General features: G+C 35.9%; 1 protein-coding gene across 1 annotated transcript in view; it reads right to left on the reverse strand.

Annotated features, from left to right (window-relative positions):
* Positions 1-285: 285 nt before the first annotated feature.
* LOC149781739 (uncharacterized) overlaps positions 286-22258 on the reverse strand; it is a 23700-nt gene continuing 1727 nt past the window's right edge. The window contains exons 2-3 of the mRNA XM_089935008.1: positions 1044-1839; positions 286-408 (exon numbers count right to left, since the gene is read on the reverse strand). Of these exons, the coding sequence (XP_089791134.1) occupies positions 286-408; positions 1044-1826 (906 nt within the window). The 5' untranslated portion in view covers positions 1827-1839. The remainder of the gene's footprint in view (positions 409-1043; positions 1840-22258) is intronic.

Below are 22258 nucleotides of genomic sequence, written 5' to 3' on the forward strand. Positions count from 1 at the left end.
ATCCTGGCTGATCATATGTATCATTCGTTTTTTTTTTGTTGTTGTTTTTTTTAAACAATTTGCTTTACATTTTTGCATGAATTTATTAAATGTTTCACCTACAGCGCAGAATCTCTGATAATTGCAAAGCACGAAAGGAAATTTTGATTTTGTAAATCTTGAAACTTGTAGTACAGTTTTAACATTAATGTCTAAAGTTAAAATTAGTGTAAAACTACAATATTATCTAAATTATCTGAAATTGTCTGCATCTCATTAAAAAGCAAATACAAAATTCCCTGTAATTTATTTTAAGCCTGACTGATCGCTGTCCTGATTTGCAACTTGAACCTGTTCACCATGAAAACTAGATATAAAAGTCACCTCGGCTTTCACACTGAATTTTGAGGTGGTACGTCCAATACCGTACTGTCAAATGGACAGAAAGAAAGCAAAATATAAATAAATACCTCGAAAAGAAGATGCGAGCGTTTAATATTTCTAATGTTTAAAATTAAATGCAATCAGATAAATGACAGTAAAAAAATACACTGTACAAAATACTTTCAATGAGAAATGAAAGAAAATATTATGTAACTGGAATAAATATTTCCCCCTGATTATATGCTACCACAGAACCTTTTTACTCCATAGAGTGATTGAAACAACTATAATTGGTTTCTCGCTGTTTTAAGATAACGATCTTAAATTAAGATGTTTATCATCATGACAAAAAGGCAACACTTTTGACTCAATGTGGGTTCTTTGCGGGTACATGGCTCCTTTACCCAGAGTTCATAATTTCTAAAAATATGCGTACCTAAGGTTCAAATGGTTAAGTGATGATTTAGAAACAAGTAACTCCCGTATAAACCCACCTTGACGTTATCAGGAACACTATCGATAAGTAATCAAAGCAATGCAGTCCGATTCGGGAATTTTATACAGAAGACAAATTGGACAAGACGATTCCAAAAGTAGTAGAGGTTATTCTAATTTCCAAAAGAAAAATTAAGAAAAGCTTATACAGTTTTTTGGTGGAACTCGAAGGAAAACGTTCTTACCTTAGTCGGAGAATAGTATCGGGGGTTGTTTAGTGGTAAAATTTCATACTCTTGTTGAACATCCGGCAAAGGCGACACCGTCGTTTTAACCTTCACAAATTCGTCATCACTTGGCGAGGTAATTCGTTCCTTGGCAACGTATGTAAAAGGTCTCTTCAGCAATGCTTTCCTCTCATTAAGAACAACCTGCTTGGCGTGTGATGGCTCATCGTCGTCAGTTGAACTCCCCATCTCGTGTCGTTTCCGTTCAACTATCAGCTGTTCTGCTCTGTTTAAAATTGAAACACGTGCTTTTCTGGCTTTACGACGTACTCTCTGCAGGTCTCTAACACCGTGTATATCAAAACTATCCGGAGTTCTTGACTGTTCCCAGGAGTTTGAACGAGATTCGTAAAACTTGTCTATTTGTTCATCTTCAGGAATCGCCATTTCTATTCCCTTTCGTTGATGACGCCTTTTGATTGAAGCAGGCGGCCTGTATTGTCCATACGTTTCTAGCTCCGAAATATCACCATCCCTACTGCTATACCTTTTGTCAGCGTTTTGTTGTCCCAGAGCACCTTTCATATACATATCTCTTTGTTTTTCTTTCTTTTTTCGATTATAGTTCTTCCGTGAATCTTGGGAAGGTCGTATTTCTTCGTCACTTTCTGAATCTATTCGGCTATCCCTACGTCGCCTCGATGCTTTGTTTGAATTTTCCTGCTCTCGCTGCTTGTAACGGGTCTCTTTATGCGGAGCAATGTTTCCGTAAAAGGTTGGCATATCTTTCGACCCCTTCATCTTGTATTTATGACTATGAATAATAATAATAATAATAATAATAATAATAATAATAATAATAATGAAGATGAGAAGAAGAAGAAGAAAGAGGAGGAGGAGGAGGTAACGGAATATTTTAGGAGAATTAATTATCTGAGTTCGTTAGTGGGTCTTGACTACAATAATAATCAAGGCTATCGTAATAGAGGATAATTTGTATATTACTTCTTGAACCTGATGTAGACCATAAGTATTGTAAATGGCATCTGAACTATCATATATCGTACTAGAGGCCCAATTAAATAGAATGGAGACCTTTGGAAAATTGTATTTATTTCTACAGGAAAGAAATACTTACAAGCTTTTAACACTGATTACATAGAAGCAAAAATTACTTACATGTACATAAAAATAATCTGCATTTAATACCGTTACAAAGGTTGATATAAGTTTACTTCAGTTATATAGGTAGAGTCAAAGAAGTATTTTGTTACAAAATTATTTAATTGAGCGACATTACTTCCAATTAGAGAACTAACGTGATACTGACATTTTAGACCGTATTATTGAACACAGACTGACATGAACGCTTAATACATTTAACAAGGTCTCCTCAGTTAACAAATTACACAATCATAAGATTCGTGCCCCTAACGAAAACATAATTTGAAAGATTTATGTTTTGTGGTGGCATATTTCTGTTTCTTCCGGTTTGTGGGTTAATATATCAGTTTAAAAAGGATATAATAATTCTGTCATTACTTGTCATAATCAAACGTAACTCGCTGCTCCAATGCGTCGCACGAAAGTATGGGATTCACTCAAATTATTTCCAAGCTGTGCCTTTTGCTAACACTACATCTTGCGCTAGTAGCTATTCGAGCCACGGTGGCTCAAAGGCAAGCTTGTCCGACCAGCGACTATAAAAATGCACGTTTCAATTCTGACCAGATTAGGCCATAACACTTCACATCGGTTGCCTTGGAGTGATGCAAATTTTTAAGTGTTGATGTGCAGCGAAAAACAAAACAAACAAACTGACCAAGTATATATTTGATCTCTTCTAACCCACATATATAACCCATATCAAATTTAAGCCCCATATTTACGTGCAAACCTTTAATTCACTTTACAGTTTATTTAGCCCCGATACAGAGACAGATAAAAAGAACCACATAATAAACTGAGTCCATTTTTGTTTCGTCAGATATCTAAATTTAGTTACTAATTTTTTCCACATAGTAGTATTGCTATTAGTTTTAATCTATGGCCTTCATGAATGGAATTTGACTTTATTAATTAAATGTATTACTTTTATTCATGAAATTTATCAATTAAATTGATTGCCTTTTTCAATTAAATTTGTTGATTTTATTAACGGTTTGCAAAAGAAAGTGATTAAAGTTAGACTTAAAAATGTCCAAACAGCTGGTAATAGAATTTGTGGCTGTGTTCCTCTTTGTTCTTTTATTTTCATTTCGATTAGCTACGATAAATATGTCTGTACGAGGTAATGTCTACACACGGGATATAAAACGTGTATTGAATGCCTACGAGAAGTATGGACATGCCTTATTATTAATATTCAAACACGCATACAAAGCAGTTACGCTAGAAGCTTCCACTAATCACTTTTCAAAAACACATCATGTATAGTGTAAGAGTGACTAAGCATGACGGCATGGAGTGTTTTAGTGTGTAGTTTGATCTGGGTATTGTTGTACAGCTATGCCCCATACTATGTATTATGATTTGGGTGTTGTACAGCTAATCCCCTATGCTGTGTAGTTTGATTTAGGTGTTGTACAGCTATTCACCTATGCTGTGTAGTTTGATTTAGGTGTTGTACAGCTAATCCCCTATGCTGTATAGTTTGATTTGGGTGTTGTTGTACATATATGCCCCATGCTGTGTATTATGATTTGGGTGTTGTACAGCTATTCACCTATACTGTGAAGTTTAATTTGGGCGCTGTACAGCTAATCCCCTATGCTGTGTAGTTTGATCTGGGTGTTGTTGCACATATATGCCCCATGCTGTGTATTATAATTTGAATGTTGTACAGCTGTGTATTATGATTTGGGTGTTGTACAGCTATTCACCTATACTGTGTAGTTTAATTTGGGCGCTGTACAGCTAATCCCCTATGCTGTGTAGTTTGATTTGGGTGTTGTTGCACATATATGCCCCATGCTGTGTATTATAATTTGAATGTTGTACAGCTTATCCCCCATACTGAGTATTTTGATTTGGTTGTTGTTGTACAAGCTGATTCCCTGTGCTGTGTATTTTGATTTGGGTGTTGTTGTACAGGTTTTCCCCATGCTGTCAAAGAAAACAGTTCCTAGGATAATACATATCGGGATAATCAAAGTTATTTCACTTTAGTCTCGATATGCATATACATGTCTTTGCTTACCTTTACAGTTTAGTTTCGATATGCATATACATGTCTTTGCTTACCTTCACAGTTTAGTCTCGATATGCATATACATGTCTTTGCTTACCCTCACAGTTTAGTCTCGATATGGATATACATGTCTTTGCTTACCTTTACAGTTTAGTCTCGATATGCATATACGTGTCTTTGCTTACCTTTACACTTTAGCCCCGATAAGCACATAATTGTCCTTGCTTACCTTTACAGTTTAGTATCGATATGCATATATGTCTTTGCTTAAGTTTAGTCTCGATATGGATATGCATGTCTTTGCTTACCTTTACGGTTTAGTCTCGATATGCATGTACACGTCTTTGCTTAACTTTACACTTCAGTGCTTAACTTTACACTTCAGTCCAGATGTGCATATGCATGTCTTTGTTTCCTTTACAGTTTAGTCTCGATATGGATATGCACGTCTTTGTTACCTTTACGGTTTAGTCTCGACATGCATATGCATGTCTTTGCTTAACTTTACACTTTAGCCACAATATGCACATACATTTCGTTGTTTACCCTTACACTTTAGTCCCGATATGGACATACATTTATGTGCTTAACCTTACAGTTTAGTCTCGATATGCATATACGCGTCTTCGCTTAACTTTACACTTTAGTCCCGATATGCATATAAATACCTTTGCTTAACTTTACACTTCAGTCCCGATATGCATATACATGTCTTTGCTTAACTTTACACTTTAGCCCCGATATGCATATACATGTCTTTGCTTAACTTCACACTTCATCCCGATATGCATAAACATGTCTTTGTTACCTTTAAACTTTAGCCCCGATATGGATATACATGTCTTTGCTTACCTTTACAGTTCAGTCTTGATATGCATATATATGTCTTTGCTTACCTTTACACTTTAGCCCCGATATGCATACATATGTCTTTGCATAACCTTACACTTTAGTCTCGATATGCATGTACATATCTTTGCTTAATTTTACACTTTAGTCTCGATACTCTAATGCGAACTTTTATTTAATTTTACAATTTAATCCCGATATTACATGCAAGCCTTTCATTCACTTTACAGGTTAGTCCTGATTTTCCTTACAAACCGTTCCTTCGCTTCACAGTTTAGTTCCGATATCCTATGCAACCGTTAAGTCACTTCACAGTCTAGTTTAAGTATTACTATGCAACCCGTTATTTTACGTTACAGTTTAGTCCCGATATTATTATGTCAACCGTTTTTTTTTTTACATTACAGTTTTGAGTCCCGATGCTATTATACAAACCGTTATTTTACATTACAGTTGAGTCCCGACATTATTATGGGCCCTGGGTTATTCGGTAATATTTTAAGGAGAGGATGGGCCGTCTCAACAAAGAACAGATAGAAACTGATGGCTTAGTACGCCAGTATGACTACATGAGTTGCGTATTGTATGACCTATTGGCCTTTGTTATGTGTCGTGTTACGTGTTTAGGCTCGAATAAACAGTAATACAGAAAGAGTGAAAACAACAAGCCCTTTAAAAATTTAACAAATAATTTATTTTCCTGGAAAAATTCTGTAAAAATGAAGAAAAAAAGAACTTACGGTTTCAAGAATCAAATCCAAAAATAATCTAAGAATAATCCACGAATTAAATTGCAAAAGTCCTGGTAATAACTGTTCTAATAATTTCAAGCTCGAATCCTGATGGAAAATCCAAGATGGATGATGATGACGTATGCTGTAGTCAGTACTGTGCTTATCTACAGTTTCTTGTAGAAATACAAATAATGGTACTCCGGTGTTGGAAATCCAAATTAAATTTATAAGCAGTGACTTTCCAAAATTTCTGTGTGAGCACTCCTCAAAATATTTCCAGAGAAAAAAGGATTAATCCATTTGAAATCCAACTGATCTGAAGAAAATTATAACTCAAAATCTGGCTACAACAAATAAACTTGACATCAGTGTGAAAAGTCCAAAACTGAGAGAGATCTCTCTAAAACAAAGGTTGTATTGTATTATAAGACGCAGTTTCGAAATTCCCCCAAGTTGCGAAATCAGAAGGAGGGTTACGTGATCATGTTATATCACGTACACAGAATATGGCCTTGATTAGACTAATAATTTTCCTTAAGAAATAACAAAATAACAAAGTTGTTTAGATCTTAAACCCAAAGCCCCATCATGACCTTGACAACAACCAATCACTTTTAAATAAAAATAGAACTTAGCTTACTAATTTTGAATCAAGGTCAGCATCCAGGCCAACACCTGGTGTTTATGAAAAGAATGATTCAACCAATTTTCTGGAAAAATATCATCTCCAGTGAATAAATTTACATTATAATAGCACATAACAGAACAAAAAATTTAAAACTGACAAACAATTAAATTAAAATATGAATTAAATCAGATATACGTAACAGTCGGCCCTAAATACTAGTCATTGGCCTTTGTTCAGGGCCGTAGAGAGTGATCATGGGCCCTGGGGTAAGAAACCCACCCTTGTCGGCCTGCCTTTGTTATGTGTCAGTCCTTAGTCCGAGTCATTGGCTATGTGTCGGCCCTAGGGTTGAGTCATTGGTCTGTTTTATGTGTTGAACCTAAGTACGATTCGTTGGCCTTTGTTACGTATCGGACCTAAGTACGAGTCAGTGGCTTTTGTTATATGTCGGCCATAAGTACGATTCATTGGCCTTTGTTATGTGTAAAACCTAAGCACGAATCAGTGTATATCTGTAGTCATGGTTTTCACTGAAGAATGATAAAGATCAATAGTTACATTTTAACCACGAAAGTTACACAGGAATATCTTAAGTAGTTTGGGATTTCAACTCTTGAAACAAAATTATGTTAGACATAAGATCAACACACACACACACACACACACACACACACACACACACTGGGATATTTTGAACGATTGTGTATTTTTGCTTAAAAGCAAAGTGTGAATGATGGATAGATGGACAGGCCGATAGACAAGAACGTAAATAAAATATTGAAAATTAATAAACATTTTTATCAAAAGGCACATCCAAAATATTGTAGAGATATCTGGAAGATTTTGGAGTTATGCTCCAGAAACGAAAGTGAGAATAAAGGAAGGGTGAAAAAAGATAAACAAATGAAAATGTTACAAGCACTGAATTAAAGAATTATGGAAGCAAAGGACATGTCTATATTTCGAAGAAACCTTAAACGGGTTTGAAGTTTTGTCCCTGAAGCCAGGGTATAGTTAATGTAGGGATGGAAGGTTGGGCAAATGCGTAAGTAATATTACAAAGTACACTGAAGAATTATGTACAGCAAATTATTCATGAGGACCACACATATAATATGTGTACTACGTTTCATAACAAGGCATTAAGCGGTGTTTTATATAAACTACTGCTCAGATATATATGTACAATATTTAATATGTACAATATACTGGTCAAATATGTACAATATTTTATATGTACAATATAATGACACAATATGTACAATATTTTATATGTACAAATGTGCTGGTACAATATGTACAAAATTTTATATGTACAATATGATGGTACAATATGTATAATATTTAATATGTACAATGTACTGGCACAATATGCACAATATTTTATATGTACAATATGCTGGCACAATATGTACAATATTTTATATGTACAATATGCTGGCACAATATGTACAATATTTTATATGTACAACATACTGGTACAATATGTACAATATTTAATATGTACAATATACTGGTCAAATATGTACATTATTTTGTATGTAAAACTGGCCAGATATATATGTATAATATTTATAGAGATTTCTAGAACAGTTTTAAGAGTTTTGCCCCTGAGACGAAAGTGTGGATAATGGATGGACAGAAAAATTTAAAAATATATTAAAAGTATTGAAACTGGCGAATTCAAATTATATAAGGCACATCACGACCACTGCTTTCACGTTTTTTAACTTCCATAAACTATCATGAACGGTTCTGGAGTTATGCTTGAGCGCGACGGTTGGACTGTGAGACGGACGAAACTAATTTCTATGTTACTGGCCGGGGGTGGGTGTAGGAGATAATTAGGGTATATTACTATAAATAGTACACAGATGGGCGTTTTATGGCATGTCTGGGGTATTAAAGACTGTTTGTCGGTGTTAATTAAAAGAACATAAAGCAGAGACTGGTGTCTTTATATGAAATCCCATTCGGATCAAAGGAAAATAATCTGTAAGCATATTTAACTAGCTGGGTTTTTCAAACACATTTTCTCAAAGGTTTCATTTTGGCACCAGATCATAAAGAATGTTTACATTTTATCTGTTATCTTCTTTTTTCAAAGTCTGTGACTAGTCCTTCGGGACAAAAATTAGGCATTTACTAAAAATATGCAATAATCGTTTAACGATGAAGAATTGCTTTACTCAGAATGGTTGCTTGAGAAATCTTGGAGCATTCATTTTTTATTTTTAAATTCACTTTCTCACATTACTAAGGGTTCAAGCATTCCAAATTCGTATGAAAATGGATATGTTGGTGTGCATTTTCTTGTACTACTCTTGTCTGAACAGTTATCCCCAAGTACGGGTCATATATCCCAAAGTACGGGTCATATACCCCAATGTAAGGGTCATATATCCCAAAGTAAGGGTCATCATACAGACAAACACGAGTAAAATTAACCTATTTAATAATTGTCAATAAAATAGAAATTGGAATGGTCTTTAAATGTCATCAGATTTGCACAGGTTGAAAATCATATAGATTCCTTTTACCAGAGACAAAAAGAAAAGGTATGTCGGTACATGATTCTTTTTCTTTTTCTTCTCTGATTGGCACAATTATTTACCTTGCATCGGTTTGCTGTAACAGAGATTTTGAGATGCCCGTTTACGGCGGTTGTAAACCGCTGTGTCAAAAGGACTCGTATACTTTTCGATGACTTCATCATTTTCTGTGACTTTACTGTTATTGTGCTTATTAAAATCTGTGTATTTTTAAAAAAATGTTTTTTCATTGTTTAATAATAGACAGAAGTCGCATTCACGTCATTTTACCTTCAATCTCTTCAAGCACATTAAGACATTTTACTTGGTCCCCGTCCCGTCCGTAGCTACTACCGAGAGAATGACAGAGGACCAATCTTTGATACACTTAAAATAATGACGACCTCAAAATGTAGTAATGACCTCATTTCGAACAGCGCATAAATTGTTGGCTTTTTAAAAGCTGATTACCATAAATGAGAAAGTTCGCTCGGCACTAAAAAGAAAGATTTTCAAACCATTTTACTGCAAGAACAATGTTATGCGCAGCCGCACTTAGTGATAGTAGTAGTAATGGCAATAGTAGTGGTGGTGGTGAGTGACGTTGTTGTACAGGGGTGATGTTGGCAGCGGAAAGGTATTGGTGACAGTGTGAGCACTTGTATGTAATACATATACGGCCAGATTTTGCCTTGTTTAAAAAAAATAAATTACTACCTCCACTCTTGAAAAGCTTTCCTACATAAAAGCATATGTTTGTTAAAACCCATTAAAAGGTTATAGTGCTCTAGAGTTCTAGAGTATCCCTGTGGTGTATTCATTATCGTTAAAAGATGCGTTTTATCGGCCGTGATCGAATGAGTAATTGGTACTTAATCGAACAATACATCATATTTTCTCACAGCCAATTGGTACACTCTGTGTGTGTGTGTGTGTGTGTGTGTGTGTGTGTGTGTGTGTGTTTTACTAAACGAATCTAACTTAAAATGACGTTCACATATGTGCACCGACACTACTCATCCAATACGTGATGCCTGTGTGATATGTTAGTGAGAGCTTACAAGTATTTGTCAACTAAACCGCATTGTTTTATTCACATAAATCACAACTTTGGAATAGAATTTGCTTTGGTATGCTAATTATTACAACGGTTTGCGAATTTGTGTTCACTTTGTGGGAAGCGGTATAGAAGGGTAATAGTGGTAGTGGGTTGTTGTTGTGTTTAACACCATTTTTCAGCACACGATAGGCTATGCATGGCGGTCAGTATTAATGGTGGAGGAAGAGCCCGGGAAAACCCTGGAAAGAACCACCGACCCACGAGAAGCTAATGGCAAGCTTTCTCACATATCCACATTGGCCGAATCCTAGACTCGAACCCACGCAGACAGAGGTGAGATGGCAGTGATCCGTAACGGAGAGCGCTTTAGACCACTCGGCCACTGGGGGCCCCGGTAGTGGGTTGAAAAGATGAAAAACAAAAAGGGGGTGGGGGTGAAGTATGCTGCTTTCTGCACAATTCTAATTTTTTAACCGAAAAACACTCATAAAACAGACTTTACTCCCATCATGTCAGAAATGTGTATTACTCGTAAGTATTTCTTTCAAACGAGGAAAATAACGTCGTCCCCTATGCACCGATTAACATTATGGCGCATTTTTGTGAATGCACATCTTCTGCGATAAATTATGCCCCACGCTCATGTGATTCATGGATTTCTCACTGACCCAGCCAACCAAGTTTTCTAAACTTCTCCCATAAAGCTTTAAAAGAAAATGTTCACATTTTAAAAACTTTTTTCTTAAACGATGTAAAAGCATCAGGAACACTGTGATATCGCCAGTCCGTTCGTGTGTGTGTGTGTGTGTGTGTGTCAAATAAATATTGTAGATAAACAATTTTGCAGAATTCAGTTACAATCTCGACCGCTCCGGTGGCATAGTGGTTAGAGCGTCCGGCCTCGGATGCGGGAGGTCGCGGATTCGAACCCCGGCCAAGTCATACCAAAGACATAAATATGGTAGTAACAGTTTCCTCGCTTGGCGATCAGCATTAAGAGGTTAATGTTAGGACTGGTCGGCCTGGTGTCAGGATAATGCGACTGAGTGGGACATCATGATACATGTCTGCGGCATGATGCCCAAGTGCTAGACATCACTATAAACTGTTACAATGCAGACAGCATAGTGATATGACGGGAAAATTGTTAAAGCTACCTTAAAAATCCAAATCACACACACACACACACACACGCGGGCTCGTATACATTCCGCCGCAGGCTCGCAAGGACTGGTTATCACGGTCCACGATATTTTTAGCAAAATGTAGGAATGAGGCAATTACAGGTGAAGTTTCTTTTTATACGTTATTTTCAGCACTTTAAAACTTAGATGAATGTCAATACCCACCCACCCATCCATATGAATGCAAAACAAGCTGAACGTTTCCTATAGTAAGTTTTATAATCAAATCGATCAAATCATGTGCTGGAAACAATGAAAACGCAGAAGTTTCCAGGGGCTTTGCCTCATCTGCCCTAAAATAGGGGTTCCATCACACAGATTTCATTTGCCTACTTGTTTACATTCCCACCTCCATCCCAACAAAATTCCTGATTCCGTACCTGAGATAGGTTTTATTATAAAGAGCTGCATACAATAGTCGTATTGGCCTACATAAATGTAAATCTGGGATTATTAAAAAGTCAACCATGGACCGTAAAAGAGTCAATTAGTGACCGTAAAAGTCCATCAGGGACCGTAGAAAAAGTAAATTAAGGACCTTAAAAAGTCAACCGGGGAACCATTCGAAAGTCAACCATGGACCATACAAAAGCCAATCAGGGACCATAAAAGCCACAGTCAATAAAAGACCATAACAAGTCAAAGTCAGTTGGAAAAGAGCGAAAATAAAATTTCCCCTAGTCAACTTGATATAAAACTTAAAGTTAAATCTTAGTTTAAGTCTTTGAAGTCCGTTACAAGTTTCTGAGCGGAACGAAATTTATTATCTAAGTGTAAGATTCAAAATTAAATTTTAGTTTCAGTTTGTGAAGCCCTCTAAAATTTATTTAGCGGAACATAATTCATGATTTAAGTGTAAAATTCAAAGCTACATTTTAGTTCTGTCTGTGAAAGTCCTTTTAAATTACGGAGCTGAATGAAATTCGTGATTTAAGTGTTTCACAGCCAGGCAGGCATATAAGGTAAACATTTGACGGTACAAGGTAAATTTTAAACATAATCAAGGCTGCCGTGATATAAATGCATTTCGAGACCGATGAAATGCACGTGCCGATGGACATGGGTCCCTCTGCATCAGGGCCGGCGCTACCATATAGGCAAACTAGGCAGCCGCCTAGGGCGCTGATTTCAGGGGGCGCATATTTAAAAAACATTATTGTTTATAAAGTTTGAAATTGATATTTTCCGGGGGGAGAGGGGGGCGCCAGAATCTAACTTTGCCTAGGGCGCCAGATAGTCTGGCCGGGTCTGGCGCCGGCCCTGCTCTGCATGTCCCTTCTTTAGAGCATGGCAGGTGCATACGAGGGTCACTGAGGAATGTAATGTAAAGGACACGTCACACTTATATTGTCATAGAACTTACCTTTTGAAATTCTAAACTTTTCTAATTACCAATAATATTTTCTCCATTTACACTACTGATAGACCTGATTCAATGTTTGAAGGGAAGTCACTATATCAAATTTCCAGTACATTTTTTATGAGATTTTCTTTGTGTGGATGATAGAAAATTAGTGACGTGGCAGGTATAGATATGTGTGTAATTATTGGTATGGGCTGTCAACGCTCGGAGACCGGTACATTTCAACATATTTATGGTGTTTGGTTGCTGATTGTAAGATAACACAGATTGATATCGAAAAAATTAATCTTTACACACACACACACACACACACACACACACACACACACACACACATATATATATATATATATATATATATATATATATATATATATATATATATAAGAGTCTGCTGGTGTTAATGGCTTTGTAGCATAAGAAATGTTGTATATTTTCTCTTTTCTATCTTCGTTTTGTGTGTGTGGGGTGTTCAATAAATCATAGACATTAGAAAAGAGCTTTCTTTCTTGACGCCGAAAATGTGCGCCGGTGTAAAACTTTCACCGTTTTACTCATACAGTTAACAGTGTATTTAAAAAAAAATGATAGCATAATGAATGAGAGTACATGTATAGATGCAGATGAAAAGATATCATTAAAAAGTGGTCATATTAAATTTACGTTACGATACCAAGGTGTGTGGTGAACACTAGTGAGCAAACGTAATGCGAATCTTACACGTGAGGACCGACAGGTGTGTAACCGAAGCAACAGATCATGTTTTACACATGCATTATCATATGGTCTACATTGTTGCAACAACGACAATAACAAAAAACACACGGGAAATCTCTTTCTCATACACACACATACACATACGCGCGCGCGCGCGTGAAAAGATTCATTTGATGTTCAAGGCATAAGTTGTCTGACTATAATTTAGTTATTAAAATAACAGCTACATGCCACGTTTATTGTGAAGTATCATAATGTTAGCACGAGAACTGACGATCCGGCCAATTATATCAGTGTCACTGGGCGAGTGGTATAGTATGATAAATATGTGGTCAATAGATCGATGAATTTTATGGGGTTTAAATCGCTATCAATTACATTCTTAACACCTTGGATACCGCAATCAAAAAGCACCGCATCTAGAACCATATATCACATAAATTAAAAGGCAAGGAGAACATCAAAGAGTCTAAGTGTTTCATTTACCCCTTTTCCTTCTGGTATATGTGGGAAAATCTGAATTTGATCAAGCTAAGAAGACGGATCTTTCATCGTCAGAGGGTATTTCGAGATTGGGGAGGAGAGTGATTAGGGAGGGGATGGAAGGAGGTTATAAATGACATTAATAGTATCAGTGATAGTTTTAAAACACAAATGTGAGAGTGGGAGAGAGAATCAATTTTAGTACAAATTATACGAGAGACAGAAGCATGTGTGTGTGTGTGTGTGTGATTGGGATTTTTTAAGGTAGCTTTTAACAATGTATCAGTCATATCGCTACGATCTCTGCAGTGTGGCAGTTTATAGTGAAGTCTAGCACTGGGGCATCATGCCGCAGACATGTGTGATGTCCCACCCAGTCACATTATCCTATTATCCTGACACCAGGCCGACCAGTCCTAACACTAACCACTTAATGCTGAGCGCCAAGTGAGGCAACTGTTAGTACCATTTTTGTAAGTTTGTAAATCTTTGGTATGACTCGACCGGGGTTCAAACCCACGACCTCCCGCTTCCGTGACGGACGCTCTAACCACTAGGCCACCGGAGCGGTCAGAAGCATGAGAGATGGTCTGACAAACGTACATATATTCAAAAAGAAAACACTAAAGAAGAATTTCACATTATGAAAGAACATAGAAAATACACATCACAAACTGTGGGAACAGGAATGGGACATACAAAAAGACATGCATACACGAAATGGATAGGTAACGAGAGACCCTATGTATATGTATGTAGCGGGATTTAACGGCACACCAACACAGTAATGTCTATATGTTGCCAACTAAAGACAAGATTTATACATGTAAAAGTGAAGAATTGCAGCAAACCTTCTGTAAGATAAACCATTCAATACCAATATAAACACGAAGTACAAAACAAAAACTCAAGATAAAAGCTAAAGATGAATCAGAGAAAGACAGGCGTACAGACCTTGTTTAGTTACAGCTGCTGAACACAATCTTTTTCCAATCCTGCCCGACATATTATCCTCCAGCCCAAAAAAGACAATATAATTGTACAGAATATCACCACGCACTGTCCTTTTTATGCACATAATGAAATTATCCAAACCAATTAATAATGAACATGAATATAAATATATAAACGCGAAAATAAGGACTGGCGAGTCAACTAATTAGCTCAAAAGTGAACAGATCGATAAGCTTAGTTGTCCCAGTCACTGTCCGTCATATTGCTAACACTTTAGTTTGAAGTATTGACCACCATACATGACGGACACTGATGACATGACACCTTAAGACAGTATACTATTCAAATCCCATATGTTTACTGCTGTACATGGTTTCAGATTTTAGTTTGATTTAGTTCACAGGATGACTCTCTCATTTTCAGAGAGAGAGAGAGAGAGAGAGATTCATACACAAATGACTAATACTAGAAGTATAATGTGAGGGACATTCACACGGACAAGCAAAAGGATGGAATGTAGACTCAGTTTGGAAACCAGCATTCCCAAAGTTTGCAAAGTAACAGCCAAAAAATAAAAGTAAACGTCAAGCAGGACAAAAACTTGGCTTCTAGAGGACTAGGGAAGGAAGGAATAAAATGAACAATATTTAGACTTTTGTGGGGAGACCCATTATAAAAAAAGACGTGCACAGAAAAGACGGATAGAGAAAAATACATGCACGCACGCACGCACGCACGCACACACACACACACACAAACACACATACATACATACATACATGCCAATAGTCACTTTCCAACCTTCACCATCTTGTCATCCTTCTACCCACCCACCTCTAAAATGAAAACAACAACAACATTTTTACGCAGTTTGATAGAACAAACTGTCTCATGTTTATCCTATCATTGAAACGAACAAATTGAGTGTTAGACTACGGGACTCTCAATACTAATAAAATTCTAGTAGTTAATTTATACAAACACCGTGATATTAAAAATTCAATAACTTTCAATTTCTGAATGCCCTTTATCAATCCTTTATTTATCAGTATAGTCGTATAGTCGTATCCATTGTGATAGTTTCTTTGTAGAGAAAACCATGTGTCAGGGCATTTTTTTAATTACACGTGTTTAAAACGTGTTTTTCACTTCAGCACCAATGCGTCTGGTGCTAATTTCGGTAATGAATTTCCAAACTCAAGTCTGTAAAGGATTGAAATTCCATCAACAGAGTAAGGTCTCTGTTTTTTCAGTTACAACTAGGATAAGCTCTGAAAAGTTTCCTTTTACTAAAATTTCACTCGCATTATCAACCAATCCTGACCAGTGAAACCCTTATATGCTCTAGTTTCAAACTTAAAATTCCTATATTTTCTCAGAACTGCTCACTTCTATCTTAGCATTATTGGATTGCGGTTTGGATGCAAGAATTACTTGCCTCCGAAATTGAAGAGCTTGGCAATATGTCAATCTTCGCGCCTCCAAAACTAAAGATTTGACAACAGACTTGCTCCAAAAAGCACGCGCAATACTACGTGTTGCAAAAACAAGTGTTAACACGTTGTTACGAAGATTTTTACTGAGTTTAAATTATGATCAACCATATATTAGAATAACATTAGCAAGTGGTGAAAATAAATATGGAAGTGAGGTCAAGTGTTTGGAACTATTTGTTACTCTTAATACACATTAGTGGTGTCCCCAGAGCTGTTCTGAGTAAGAATAATATCCAAAATTGGAAAGTAATGATAGGAGAGTCGCTTATTTAGCAACTATGGTGCAGTGTCTCAAGTTTATGTTCACCTATTTCTAAACTGTGTTCGGTTCTTCGGTGTCATTAATACCAGTATCATTAATACAGTGAGTTCTTAAAGAAAATGACAACGAAGATGACCACGTTGCTCAAAGAAGAAATAAGTAAATTTACCACAAAACTCAGATTGATCTCGTGACATAAACTTACAGATCTAAAATATTCCCTCCTTTCAAACGTAATTCTGACAGCATTGAACATGTAAAGACCGCACAGCGTCGCCATAAACCTGATTAGTATGGTTTCATTTCATTTCAACAACTTTAGAAATATATTAGCTTGTTAGTTCCTTGAATCATAGTCTGGTTCCCTGCTTCGTATGCTCCCTGCGTGCCACTCCTCTATACGAAGTCAGGCGAAAGCTGGCGCCATATTGTCACGTGATCAAAATAAATGTCCTGTTATGGAGAGACTTAGTTAATCTAACCGAGGCACATTTATTCCTTTAATATTCTGTTGGGGGTTTTGTGACACAATGTGAACTTTACTAATACTTTTCATTTGAACTATAGCAGTCGTTATCTTGTGTTCAAGCTTGACCACCAGTTCGTCATATAATTATTTTTACAAATAGTTTTACTAGTAGGCGAAGATGAAGGAAAACGGTATGCACGACGGTATTTTGTTAATATTGCACATTTTACATAGAGTCATCTAAAAAATTCCTTCTCCGGTCGATTCTTTGATAAATATTACCTCGAAATCGAGACGAGGTGATGTACGACAGCCTAAATATAACCAAAGATTAAGACGAAAATATCAACCCTCTTTTGATAGCTCGTCGAACATGACACCTCAGATTTTGCCAAATGTTAGGATCCGAAATAGCAACCATATTCCACGAGGGGTGAATGTGATGATATTTGGTCCAATATTGTACATTCGGACTGCCACGTGTAATTTGTAAAAGATTCCATTTGCAATCAATTCCTTGATACATTTTACACCAGAATTGAATTAAGGCGACAGATGACATCTTTCGTTTGTCAAAGATTAAGTCCAAAATACTATTTCTTCTATGAAGGCAGGCTGTTGGGGGAAGGAGCGTAGAGTGAGTTTTCTGAGCAAAGCATTAATGATTAAATAAAACTACACTTACATGCCACAATTTGTGATAAAATCTTCAGGTATTAAGTTAAACAAATTAAATATTCACTTGTATAAATTATAACATTAATATTATTGTATGTTTTAATAATTTAGTTTAATTTCATTAATTTAAAATTAATTTTAAAAAAATACAGCAGCACATTAAAATGGCCTCGGCGTTCACCTGACTTCGTATAACGAGTGCAACGCAAGGAGCATACGAAGCAGGGAACCGGACTACTCGAATCATGGAAAATATCTCCATCCACTCCAAGAGATTTGTATGCAAAGAAGTGTTAACAGTTGATGTTCACTGCACAGTCTAAATCATGGTCAGTGTTCGGCGTCCTCCCCTTCCTTCCTCTCCTATTTCTCAACTCCTTCTCCTTCTTCTCGCTTTTATTCTTATACGTGTTCTTCTTCTTATCATCGTCATTATCATTATTATTATTATTATTATTATTATTATTTTGTTGTTGTTATCGGTAGTGTTAGTCGTGTTCTCGTGTTGTCATTACTGTAATTAACGAATGTGGTTAACATGTTACTATAGTACACTATGTACATTGATAAAAAGATAAAAACAGATCGTATTGTCACTCAAGATTACATGTACTTGCGAGAATGATGGGAATAATCGAAATCATTATCAATGTGGTAAAGTTCACTTAAAGAATTTGCCTTTCTTTGCTTTTTCAGACTATTAAGAATATAAAGATATGACATTCACACTTAATTTCTATCGTGTAGTTAGATAAACGTGTAAATATTATAGTCAAATGTGATTATAAGAAGAAGAAAAAAAACTACAAATAATTTTTTTAATTAATGAATTAAGGCTGTACATTTTATTTTGTTGTATATTCTTGACGGAACGATGACATTGAATATCCACGTATTTTATCATTGTCGATCGCGGCAGATAACAACACTCATTTTCACTCGATCGTTCTTTTCACTTATCTATTAATAACTGAACAAATTACAGTCCATTGAACACTAGAAGTACTTAATTTTTGGCAGCGTTCAATAAAGGAAAGAAAAATTATCACGTGTTTCTTCCATAACTGATACCAATAAAGGCTAAAGACCCCTTATATTTTACATTGTACTTTTTGTAATTATTTTCTCCTGCTAATTTCATCTATAATTATTCACAGCATGCACCCTGAAACGGCTATATGGTCGTTAACTAAGTAACAGAAAAGAGCGAAAACCAACAAGGTTTATAAAATTCAACAAATAACTTCTATAGAATACAAAGTAAAATTTTAAAAAGAACTTACAGTATTATGAATTAAATCCCAAATAAGTCTAAATACATATTACAAGTCCAAAAGTAATGAATATTCCGAATAAATGTCAGTGTTTTCCATTAAATTTAGATCTTCAAAGTGATGATGTACCAATAGCCTGAAATAGTGTTTGTATCCTAACAGCATTGATGCATCACAGCGGTATAATCCAAAATGTCTCTAAATGAATTCACTGTAATCACAAAATCGTGATTTAGTCCGAGAATATTATCTATCATTTTGTAATTCAAGCGAGTAAATTTAAATAAATCCTCTCAAATTAAAGCTGAACACATCTGAAAGACTGATTTCACTAGTTAGATGTTAAAGTAGGAATAAAGAATTTCTGTTTACTTCTCCCTCATATAAAAACCTAAGGCACACTAATAAAATCATAATGAGGGTTATTTGTCCATCGAATTCATAAGTAAAATCAGTTCTAGAAATTTCAAATGTCAAAAGGCTATATAAACACGCTTACCTCCAAGTTATAATGATCTTAATATGTAATCTAGATCATTGATAATAATTAGCTAAGTAATATGGCGTTCATAATTGTAATAAAAAAATAGGTGGATGCAAACTCCTATCCTCAGAGCAGTATAGTACTTCTATACAGGCGAAATTATATCTGCAGTTAGACTATCTTTTCCCTTGATATGCATAATGTTGAATTCCAGCAAAATCAAACGTCACCTTAACAATCTTTGATTTTCTTTTTTATATTTTTAATGACATTAAGGGGGTGGTCATCACTGAATGCAATAATCAGAGAAGAAGCTGAAATAATATACACGCTGCAAAACCAATATCAAAGCCAAAAGTTTTTCCTCGATTGTGGAATAATTTTTCTCTTGCTTATTGAATTTGTAGGAAAATAGTATATTAACTGATTTACACCATTTTTGTCATTAGTCAGGTAGGCCCAACCTCATACCCTTAATTATGGACAAAGGTCAATCAGTCACACGATACAAATTAAATAAACATAACATCCTATACTAACTAATGAATCCGGATGTGCACAATATGTAGAAGGCCAGCATATATTTACTTCTGAGAACGTCCTGAGTTAGATTGTAAAACTAACTGACCGTACAGGTTTGCATAATTTAAAGCCATAATTGGTTATGCAAGATTTTTCATTCAATATTTTGGGAATATTTAAAGATTTAAAAATAATTACTTTATTCTGCGGTGGATGCTTTACCGTGTGCCTTTCTCTGCTATGTTCGCTTTTGAATACTAATGAAGTGTAGTGTCACATTCACACATTATAACGGTCATAAAAATCAACATCTGCACAATCATCTGGGTCACCGTTTTTTAATTGTTTTAGTCTGGACTGTATTTAAAATATTCTATTTGTAATTGTAGACTTATAACCTGCCTACTTGGGGCCCCGAGTGGCCCAGTGGTCTATAGCGCTCTCCGTTACGGATCACTGCCATCTCACCTCTGTCTGCGTGGGTTCGAGTCCAGGATTCGGCCAATGTGGATATGTGAAAAAGCTTGCCATTAGCTTCTGGTGGGTCAGTGGTTCTTCCCGGGGTTTTCCCGGGTTCTTCCTCCACTATTAATACTGGCCGCCATGCATAGCCTATCGTGTGCTGAAAAATGGCGTTAAACCACAAACAACATAACCTGCCTGCTTCAACTGAACAACTTCCCAAACATTACTGTATACAGATTATTAAACTGAAATCTTTTTAGCTTAGTCACAGGTTTACCAAAACGACTCGTTTTATTTTGGTACTAAGGTACTAAGTTTTTTAGCATAAAGCGAACTCAGTATTCCATTGAATGTTGTGTATACATGATAGAGGATTTTCAACTACGGATCCCGTTTTTCAATCTCAGTATGAATGCAGGTGTTTTTTTAATGCCATTTTGTTCTGACTCAATCGGGTAGCGTATGTATTGTTAATCTCTTATATACAATTTATTCATATGAATGACTCCGATATACAAATCTATCAGACAGTCATAGATACCGTTATACCTTATTTGTGATTTGTATAGATTTTGTATCGCATACAATATTCCCTTTTGTAGAGAAGATATTATATTAGTGTCATTCAATGTATGTATGTATATACATACATATATATATATACACACACATATATATATATACACACACACATATATATATATATATATATATATATATATATATATATATATATATATATATATATATATATATATATATATATATATATATATATATATATATATATATATATATATATATATAAACAACTGAGAAAAAAAAGCCGTCTAGTACAAGTCTCGAAGATTTCTCTAGTTTTTCCATATGTACATGTTTCTGTCATGACGCCAATAATGAGTTAGTCCATGCGGAATATTTAGTAACTAAACAAAGGGCACAGAGAGGCTGCTCCCCCTCCCGTCTGGCCTGGATTCGTATCGAACACACTACCACTGGATCACGTGTCAGACACTCTATCAGCTGAATAATACGGCTCCAAAACCCCATACACAAAGTTACTTCTAAAGAAGCGACTATAGTCGCATCAAACTGCTGACAGGTTCGAGTTAGATCTGCCGCTATAAAATAATGTGCCTGCATGTCAGGGTGTGCCGGCACGTCAGGGTTTGCCGACACGTCAGGGTGTGCCGGCACGTCTGGGTTATGTTGTTTGCTTCAAATAAAATGGAAGAAACGTGTACACCTCATGTGACGACCGACCTAAGTCGATCCTGTTGGCAGTTGGATGCGTGTCGTATGCGGGTAGCAAGTGTCAGGGTGGGTCTGTGGTCACTCGTCTGCCTGTCATCTGACAAATTACAAGGTACAAAAGCTGTTGGTCACAAAATCTTGTTCAGTAGAATGCTTTCAGGCAACATTCTTCAAGTTCTGTTGATTGGTTATGCAAACATGTGTTTAAAGATTTCTCCATTTTGTGTATTATGATCCCTATTTGATGGCAAATCAGCATCATTTGTATCAAACAGAAGGCCTCTATATTGGAGTGCTTTGTGTCAAATGGACTAGTTATCAACATCATTTGTGCCTAACAGAAGGCCTGTATGTCGGAATGCATTATGACTAATGGACTAGTTATCAGCATCATTTGTACCTAAATGAAGGCCAGTATGTTGGAGTGCTTTGTGTCAAATGGACTAGTTATCAGCATCATTTGTACCTAACAGAAGGCCTACATGTTGGAGTACTTTGTATCTAATAGACTAGTTATCAGCATCATTTGTACCTAACAGAAGGCCTGTATGTTGGAGTGCTTTGTGTCAAATGGACTAGTTATCAGCATCATTTGTACCTAACAGAAGGCCTGCATGTCGGAGCGCTTTGTATCTA

Source organism: Sinohyriopsis cumingii, chromosome 15 (assembly GCF_028554795.1).
Source record: "Sinohyriopsis cumingii isolate HCF-2022 chromosome 15, ASM2855479v2, whole genome shotgun sequence".
Lineage (NCBI taxonomy): Eukaryota > Metazoa > Mollusca > Bivalvia > Unionida > Unionidae > Sinohyriopsis > Sinohyriopsis cumingii.